General features: G+C 42.1%; 1 protein-coding gene across 14 annotated transcripts in view; it reads left to right on the top strand.

Annotated features, from left to right (window-relative positions):
* Window positions 1–9,866, top strand: part of ZFP62 (ZFP62 zinc finger protein) — a 134,109-nt gene that overhangs the window by 115,632 nt on the left and 8,611 nt on the right. For 7 of the 14 annotated variants that reach the window (XM_032158906.2, XM_032158907.3, XM_058440249.1 and 4 more), the window contains one exon: window positions 4,777–9,853. In XM_032158906.2, the coding sequence (XP_032014797.1) occupies window positions 4,777–7,478 (2,702 nt within the window). In that variant the 3' untranslated portion in view covers window positions 7,479–9,853. Of the gene's footprint in view, window positions 1–114; window positions 130–4,215; window positions 4,289–4,776; window positions 9,854–9,866 lie in introns of those variants that run through there. The other 7 variants (XR_009213924.1, XR_009213925.1, XM_032158912.2 and 4 more) reach the window with 4 other exon arrangements.

Raw genomic sequence — 9,866 nt, 5'->3', positions numbered from 1 at the left:
AGGTTAGAGAGGTAAGTGGCAAAGTGTCTGTGATTCAGGGAGGCCCCAGGCCTTCACCTAGGTTAGAGAGGTAAGTGGCAAAGTGTCTGTGATTCAGGGAGGCCCCTGGCCTTCACCTAGGTTAGAGAGGTAAGTGGCAAAGTGTGTGTGATTCAGGGAGGCCCCAGGCCTTCACTTAGGTTAGAGAGGTAAGTGGCAAAGTGTCTGTGATTTTAGGCAGACCAGGCCAGTCAGCAGTCAGTCTAACATGGAATCCCAGAGGACAGGAAGAAAACTAATAATCCACTTGTCAAAGAAACAAAGGAGGAAAGATCAGGCTGAGAATCAGTGAGTGGAGTGGCAGTGAGGGTTGACAGTTGCACAGGCGTCTGGTGCAGAAGGCTTTAGGTGCCAGAGTAAGTAGCCTGGGAGAACTTGGCACTGCCCAGTGACTAGGTGTGCATTTTACAAAAACTCTTGACAGTAGTTGTAGAAAGAATTGGGCAGGGATAAGAGTGAAGGTCTAGAAACGATGGCAGTCGTGCAGAAGAGAATTTAGGAGGCTTAAACTAAGGCCTTAGAAGGAGGTGGAGGATGGAGTGGGAGCTTCGGAACTACTTAGGCAATAGAATCAGAGGTCCTAGGGGCTGTTTTGGATGTGGCCAAGGGAAATAGCCCATTTCTGATTTAGGCAAAAGGGTAGGAGGCAAGATGGATATGAGGGTCTGTAATTGAGAGGGATCTTGGGCAGAGATGAGGACCTGAGACGGTGTGTGGGAGTGCTGGGAGCCATGAGGGCTCTCGGGAATATGTGGAGCCAGAAGAGGAACGGCTCAAGGTGGAAGGAGGGGCCAGAAACATCCAGGGGCAGCAGCCCGGAGGGCAAGCACCAGCCTGAAGAAGCTAATGCAGTGTGGTCTGCGTGGGAGAAATGAGGCATGAGGGGAGTGGGATGCGAAGACCACTTTTTCCAGTTACAACAGGCAGTAGGATGGCAAAGCAGTACCTGGAGGGGACGGTGTAGAAGAGGAAACAAATTTGCTTTCTGATATTTTAAAAACTTTTTGTTTGGTAATAATTTTAAACGCACAGAAAAAATTCAAGAATACGAACAGTAAAAAGATTCCCATCACTCAGATTTACCTGCAGTTAACATTTGACTTCATTTTTTCCTCTTGCTCTTTCATACATGCAAGTATTTTTCTAAATCATTTGTAGGTAAGTTATATACATCATGGCCCTTTATCCCGAAATACTTCACCGTATATTTCCTAAGGATTGGGATAGTCTCATAGATAACTACAGTACAGTTTTCAAATTGAGTAAATTGGAAGTTGATACTGCTTTTACCTAGTCTACCATCCATATTCCAACTTTTTCAGCTGATATAATTGTTTTCTATAACAATTTTCCCCTCCGCTACAGATCCAGTCAAGGTCAGGAATTTAATATAGTGGTCAAGTCTCTTTAGCCTTCTTTAATCTGGAACATTTCTACAGCTTTTCTTTGTCTTTTAGGAAAATGATGTATTTGAAAAATATAGCCCCCCTCTTCTCTCCACCCTCTGTTTTAGTAGAAAACATTTTTCATTTTGGGTTTACCTGGTGATTCAGTTCATGTAATGCATTCTCATAGGTGATGTGTCCTTCTGCCCCTCTGGAGGTGTTAAATTAGAGCACCTGGCCAAGGCATTGTCTCTCCACTCTTGAATTTTTCCCCCATGTAAATAAGCATTATAAATATTTAAGACCATGCAGATATCCTGCTCCTTGTCAGAATTTCCTCCTAGATGTAGAATTCACTGATGATTCTCTCCTGGTCCAGTCTTTACTCTGATAGTTGCAGAGTGCTGACTTTTCCAATTCTGGTATTCCTTCTACATTTATCAGCCAGCACTCACATTCTGCTGTAAGCAAGAGGCCTCCCTTTCTCCCCTGTTTGTACCTGTGTAGACTCATGAAATCCTGTCTTCAATGGTTTATAATGTATCACTATACTTAGTTATTATGGTGCTTGAACACTGGATGTTCAAGCTGGGTCTTGCAGCATGTCCCTACCCTTTTTTTGAGCCTCTCGACTTGCTGGTATAACACGATGCTCATCTTGTATGTTTCCTGCTCTCAGCCTGAAATCAGCCATTTCTTTGAGAAGCTCTGGTTCCTTTTAGTAAATAATGGTAATAGAGACCCAGAATGAGGGTACTAGGTGTGCTCATTACCACTGGAGTGTTTTTGTTTTTTGGGCTTTCAGCAAACAGAACTAGGAAATTAGGAAATATATGCAAATGTATGCATACAGCCATACAGACTTGAATATACATGCATGCACATATATGAGATTTAGAAATCATAAGTTCACACCAGTACTTCAAATTCATCCCAAGGTTCATTTTTGCCTTCCTTTCTTCCTTATTTTTATGTCCCTTTCTCTAGGAGAGCCCTGAGCCCAACAAAATCAACGCGTTTACTCAGGTTCTTAATACATCTAAAGTTGTTTCAGAATCACTTTGTTCATACCTCTACAGAAAACCTGCTAACAGTTGAATTGTTTGTACCTCTTCCCACTGCCCCGCCTCCGACTTTCCCCAGACTCAATGTACTTATGTAGTCAAATACGTTTCTAAGTTGCCTGGATTACTTCTGTGTTTCTTTTTTGTTTGTTTTCTTCCTGCGATTGTGGTATTCATGTGAAATGCAAATAGGTTGATTTGTTTTGTTTTAGCAGTTTTTCCCCTTTCCCATCCTCGCTGATGTTTAATTTTGTTCTTTGAATATGTAGAATATTATGTATTTTGTATAGTAAAAACTATTAAAAAGGCTGTATACTCAGAGTCTCTCTCTTTCCCCCATCCCTTCTGCTCCATTCTCCACACCCCTCCCTTGTAGGCGATGAACCTCATTGTTCTCTGGTTTATCGTTGCTATAAAGAGAAACACATACCTGCTTGTTTTACTGTTTTCTTTCCTACACGAAACGCAGCATGTATATTACTCTTTTTCACTTTGACCTTTTGACTTTAGGATATACAAATTGCGCCATATCAATTCGGAAATGCTCCTCATCCTTTTTTAGTACTCCATTGTGCATATGTGCCAGTTTATTTAACCAGTCTTCTGTGCTTGGAGATTTATGTAGGTTTCCAGATTTTGCAGTTACAAATAATGCTGTAATGAATCACTCTGTGCATGTATGTTTTTTATATTGTTGGAGGTGTATCCTCATTATAAATTCCTAAAGTAGGACTTCTGGGTAAATGCATATATAGTTTTGATAGATACTGGCAAATTCCCCTTAAAAGGGGCTGTGCCAGTTTGCATTCCCAGCAGTGTATGAGAGTGCCTGTTTCCTCCACAGCCTTATCAACAGTGTATTGTCAAGCTTTAAACATTTGCTAATATGACAGGTGAGAAGTGGTGTTTTACAGTAGTTCTTATTTACCTTTCTCTTACTATGAATCAAGTTGAATGTTTAAGGACCATTTAAAAGAATTGTCTGTTCATCTTCTTACCTGTTTTCCTGTATGATTTGTAGTTTATTTTTCTTCAGTTTTTGAAAATGTATTAGTCTTTTGTTGCATATGAGTCATTAGAAAGCTTCCTGTGTACTCAGCCCATAGAGGCATTTACCCATATTTTCTAGCATTTGTACAGCTTTTTTATATTTAGAGCTCTATTCCATATGGAGTTTATTCATGTGTGTGTGGTGTGAAGAATGGGATCTAATCGTATCTTTTTTTTTTTTTTGGGAGACAGAGTCTTGCTCTGTCGCCAGGCTGGAGTGCAGTGGAATGATCTTGGCTCACTGCAACCTCTGCCTCCCAGGTTCAAGTGATTCTCCTGCCTCAGCCTCCCAACTAGCTGGGATTAGAGGTGCGTGCCGTCACGCCCAGCTAATTTTTGTATTTTTACTAGAGACGGCTTCACCATGTTGGCCAGGATGGTCTTGATCTCTTGACCTCGTGATCCGTCCGCCTCAGCTTCTCAAAGTAGTGGGATTACAGGTGTGAGCCACCGCACCCAGCCCTAATTTTATGTTTTTCCATGTGGCTTCATAGTTGTTACAACACTGTTAAAAGGACCATCTTTTCTCCGGTAATTTCAGATATCATCTGTATCATTAATTTCTGTGTCTACCTGGGACAACGTCTGGACTTCCTGTTCTATTCCATTTGCCTGTCTATGTACCAGGACCACACTATTTTAATTATAGAGGTTTAATAATATATTTTAATATGCAGGTTGCCTTCTTCCTCATCTCTGCAGTAACTGTCTTCATGGTTTCATAGCCTTCTCCCTGATACCCCTCCCCAGGTACTAATTTTTTCTTTTAGTTTTGTCTATCCTCTGCTGATTTTGTCTAACTTTTCATAATAAAAAAAAGTTTTGCCTAACTTTTGTCCTACTTACGAATTTTTCTGTCTTCTATTCTTCAGAGATTTCTTCTGCCCTCTTGTTTGTTTTTCCATGACTGGATGACATTGTTTAAAAACTGATTGGTATTGCCCATGGTTCTGTGCATCATTTCAACCTGCCCTATGCTAAGCTGTTATGCAAGAATAGAAAAGCTCATTGTTCCATTGAAAATCCAGGGCTCTAGCATTTTAACATTAGTTCCACAGGGGCAGAAATTTTGTCATATTCATTGTTGTATCCCTAGTACTTAAAAAACGGTACATGGTACCTATCACAGTATGTTGTCAGTAAATGTTTGTCAAGTAAATGTTGTTTGTTGTTATTCCAGTTTGTTTGTTTGTTTTTTAAGAGAGTGAACAGGTGTCCTTTTCATTTTCTTGGTTTAGTGTCACATTTGAAGACAAGCACTGAGGATGAGGAACCAACTGAAGAATATGAAAATGTTGGAAATGCAGAATCTAAGTGGCCAAAACTGGAGGATCCTATGCCTGAATCTAAGGTTGGTGACACATATGTTTGGGATAGCAAGGTAGAGAATCAACAGAAAAAGCCTGTGGAAAACAGGATGAAGGAAGACAAAAGCAGCATCAGGGAAGCAATCAGCAAAGCCAAGAGTACAGCAAATATAAAGACAGAACAGGAAGGTGAGGCATCTGAGAAGAGCTTGCATCTGAGCCCACAGCATATCACACACCAGACTATGCCTATAGGACAGAGAGGGAGTGAGCAAGGCAAACGTGTGGAGAACATTAATGGAACCTCCTACCCTAGTCTACAGCAGAAAACCAATGCTGTTAAGAAATTACATAAATGTGATGAATGTGGGAAATCCTTCAAATATAATTCCCGCCTTGTTCAACATAAAATTATGCATACTGGGGAAAAGCGCTATGAATGTGATGACTGTGGAGGGACTTTCCGGAGCAGCTCGAGCCTTCGGGTCCACAAACGGATCCACACTGGGGAGAAGCCGTACAAGTGTGAGGAATGTGGGAAAGCCTACATGTCCTACTCCAGCCTTATAAACCACAAAAGCACCCATTCTGGGGAGAAGAACTGTAAATGTGACGAATGTGGAAAATCCTTCAATTATAGCTCTGTTCTGGACCAGCATAAAAGGATCCACACTGGGGAGAAGCCCTATGAATGTGGCGAGTGTGGGAAGGCCTTCAGGAACAGCTCTGGGCTCAGAGTCCACAAAAGGATCCACACGGGGGAGAAGCCCTATGAATGCGACATCTGTGGGAAAACCTTCAGTAACAGCTCTGGCCTTAGGGTCCACAAAAGGATCCACACGGGTGAGAAACCTTACGAATGTGATGAGTGTGGAAAGGCCTTCATTACTTGTAGAACACTTCTCAACCATAAAAGCATCCACTTTGGAGATAAACCCTATAAATGTGATGAGTGTGAGAAATCTTTTAATTATAGCTCTCTTCTCATTCAGCATAAAGTCATCCACACTGGAGAGAAACCTTATGAATGTGATGAATGTGGGAAGGCTTTCAGGAACAGCTCAGGCCTCATAGTGCATAAAAGGATCCACACAGGAGAGAAACCTTACAAGTGTGATGTCTGTGGCAAAGCATTCAGCTATAGCTCAGGCCTCGCAGTCCATAAAAGCATTCACCCTGGAAAGAAAGCCCATGAATGTAAGGAGTGTGGGAAATCCTTTAGTTATAACTCACTTCTTCTTCAACATAGAACTATTCATACCGGAGAGAGACCTTATGTGTGTGATGTGTGTGGGAAAACGTTCCGAAACAATGCAGGCCTCAAAGTCCACAGGAGGCTCCATACTGGGGAAAAACCATATAAGTGTGATGTGTGTGGGAAAGCCTATATCTCACGCTCTAGCCTTAAAAATCACAAAGGAATCCACCTTGGGGAGAAGCCCTATAAATGTAGCTATTGTGAGAAATCCTTCAACTACAGCTCTGCCCTTGAACAGCATAAAAGGATTCATACCAGGGAAAAACCCTTTGGGTGTGATGAGTGTGGTAAAGCTTTCAGAAATAATTCTGGCCTTAAAGTACATAAACGAATCCACACTGGGGAACGACCTTACAAATGTGAAGAATGTGGGAAAGCATACATCTCTCTCTCGAGCCTTATAAATCATAAAAGTGTACACCCTGGGGAGAAGCCCTTTAAGTGTGATGAGTGTGAGAAGGCCTTCATCACATACCGAACCCTTATAAACCACAAAAAAGTTCATCTTGGGGAGAAGCCCTACAAATGTGATGTGTGTGAGAAATCTTTTAATTACACATCACTCCTTTCTCAGCACAAAAGGGTCCACACTAGAGAGAAACCCTATGAATGTGACAGGTGTGAAAAGGTCTTCAGAAACAACTCAAGCCTTAAAGTTCATAAAAGAATCCATACTGGGGAGAGGCCCTATGAATGTGATGTGTGTGGAAAAGCCTACATCTCACACTCAAGCCTTATTAACCATAAAAGTACCCACCCTGGCAAGACACCCCATACATGTGATGAATGTGGAAAAGCTTTTTTCTCAAGCAGAACTCTTATAAGCCATAAAAGAGTCCATCTTGGGGAGAAACCCTTCAAGTGTGTTGAGTGTGGGAAATCTTTCAGTTACAGCTCTCTCCTTTCTCAGCACAAGAGGATCCACACAGGGGAGAAACCCTATGTGTGTGATAGGTGTGGGAAGGCCTTCAGGAACAGCTCAGGCCTCACAGTGCATAAAAGGATCCACACAGGTGAGAAACCCTATGAATGTGATGAGTGTGGGAAGGCATACATCTCACACTCAAGTCTTATCAATCATAAAAGTGTCCACCAGGGGAAGCAGCCCTATAATTGTGAGTGTGGGAAATCCTTCAATTATAGATCCGTCCTTGACCAGCACAAAAGGATCCACACTGGAAAGAAGCCATACCGATGTAATGAGTGTGGTAAGGCTTTTAATATCAGATCAAATCTCACCAAGCATAAAAGAACCCATACTGGAGAGGAATCTTTAAATGTGATATATGTGGGAAGTTACAGTGGCACATTCCAGAAGAGAACCTATGAGGGAGGGAATGCCCTGGATGGGGGCAGGATGAGGATGCCTTTGTAGAAGGCAGAGCTTACCAAGTCTCTCCAAACTCAAATGGAAGAAATACCTTATGAATGTGAGAATGTAGGGGGTCATGGCTTGTAATTTACACAGTGTAAATGAAACCATCCTAGAGGATTATGAGGAATCCTTTCTATGTGATTTTCAATCATAGCGAGCAAGAAAGGCTCCAGTGTCAAGGTAGTTCAGCTCTTACAGGATATAAAATAGTCCATACTTGAGAGAAAAACTTACCTAAGTGATGGAATGTGAAGCAAATCTTCAAAATCAGTAGACATTTCTGGACATAAAACACAGATGAGGAAAGGACTTCAATTAGAAGTTACGTAATCACCATCAGAAAGTTCATGTTTGGTAAATTCTGTTACTAGAAATGTAGGAAATTCAGGTATAGCTTTGAATCCCAATTACACATTGGTCAGTGGGAAAACTAAGGGCCTCCAACAGGCAAATTCAGGGAGGATAGGTTTCAGGGAATATAAATTTATTTAATATTAGTGGTCTTTAAGCATAAACTTGATGTAATTGGTTTGGGAGGGGGCAGTGATGATGACTTCTGAAACAATTTGGATTTCCTTTTAGGAACAGTAGAACGCATAGACTTACAAGTCTAACAGGAGATAGGAGAGAGTCACTCATAAAAAATGCAAATTGATGAACGTACTATTGTGATACATTAGTTGAATGGATGAAACTTTTTTAAAGTTTCAGATGAACTCCCATAATGAATGATGAATTTGTGATGAGGGATAACCTGGAAGTGGTATTCACACATTATGCTACAATAAAAGGTTCTACTGTGGAGAGGATTTTGACACATTCAGTAACTAATGGAACACACCGTCAACGTGAATTTGCACCTTACATGACAGAAGTGATTTAGGGATTCCTATGAATAGAAATGCTGAGAAGGAACACATTTTATTGCAGAAGCTAAAAAGCTAAGTACCAGTCATCTAGAGAGAAGGAAATTAATGTTTCTTAATAATCCTGTTAAATGTTTGATTGTTTTTGGAATGTGTTGTTGTAAAGATGTCATGCAGGACATGTGTATATTGTCTGTTGTAAAATGTTAACGAATACTTTGTTCAGGGCTCACTCTCTTTGTCATGAAAGCCAGCTCCTTGTGGTGAGGTAAAGTGGAATTCCAATAAAGAAATTCCTTAAATCAAAACGGGCTGTGAGTTTAGATGGAGGATACCCAAGAGCCATTTGTATGTCAGATCTTTGTGGGGTAAGTTATACCAGGTCCAAACCAGAGAGGGTAGTGGACTCATCCCACCGGGCTAGCAGCTCAGCTGATTTCACCAGAAGTTAGAAGGTGCCTCCCTAGGAGGAGCGCAGGGTAGATTTTGAGGGGACCACAGTGGAGCCATGTGATCCTCATTACTGGGCCAGATCCTAACTCAGGGGAGCAGGTAGGTTGTGTGAGTGATCAGTCACCACACACAGCTCTGTCAGGAACATGTAGAATTGAACATAAAATACTGCTGTGTGTATGAAGCTGTTAACTAGGTAACTCAAAGGGTAAAAATAGACTCGTCTGAGAATTGAGTAACCTGACTGAGAATACCATGAGCGGGCCAATCAGCAAAGGCTGAATTTGAAGTTTGGTCTCTGGTTTCAAAACCCATTGTCTTTACAAGAGAACAGTCTCAGCCATGTGGTTTCCCATCTCCCCCTGGGACTCCTATCTCTAGCCAGATAGTTTCCATGCTCTTTTTAGGAGTATATTTCTTTCACTTTGTATCCAAACCCCTACCAGTAAGTTTTGATGGCTGCGGTGGGGAAGGATGGAGTTGAGGGAGGAAAGGGAGATGGAGCGTTTCTGCCACTGCTCCACTTGGACTGTTCTGATCATACTTGCTCTCTGTTCTTCTTTGCACATGACACTGGCAAGCCTGACCCTATACACGGACTGATTGATTCAGCAAATACTTGAGGATCTACTAGGCACTGTCCCTGTCCCAGGTACTGGGTGGGAGAGGATGGCAGCAGGAGTAGGTTCTGGTAGATGAGGATGAATAAAGGGAGAAAGGCTGTGAGCACAACCACCCTAATGGATGTCTGAATTAAGACTGCAGGTGCTCAGAGGACAGCGACTAGGACCAACCAAGAGGGAGGAAGTGGTGACATCTGGGCAGGACGTTGAATTGCGTTTTCTGAGAGAGGAGTAGGAACTAGGATGACCTGAGTAAAGGCAGCTACAGAAGTGCCCAGGCATCCTCCAGCAAGGCTGGTCTCTGGCAGGGCTGGTGTCTGGGTAGGAAGGAGGGTGCCGTGGAGTACTCGTTCCCAGTAGTCGTGTGGACATGGATTGGGCTTCCATTTGCTGAAGATGAGACCAGCTCTGGTCGTTTTTAACCTGCGGTTTCCATGTGCTCCTCA

The sequence above is a fragment of the Hylobates moloch genome, unplaced genomic scaffold (assembly GCF_009828535.3).
Source record: "Hylobates moloch isolate HMO894 unplaced genomic scaffold, HMol_V3 SCAFFOLD_6, whole genome shotgun sequence".
Classification (NCBI taxonomy): domain Eukaryota; kingdom Metazoa; phylum Chordata; class Mammalia; order Primates; family Hylobatidae; genus Hylobates; species Hylobates moloch.
The sequence above is the reverse complement of the archived record's forward strand: the minus strand, read 5'-3'. Positions and strand labels throughout refer to the sequence as shown.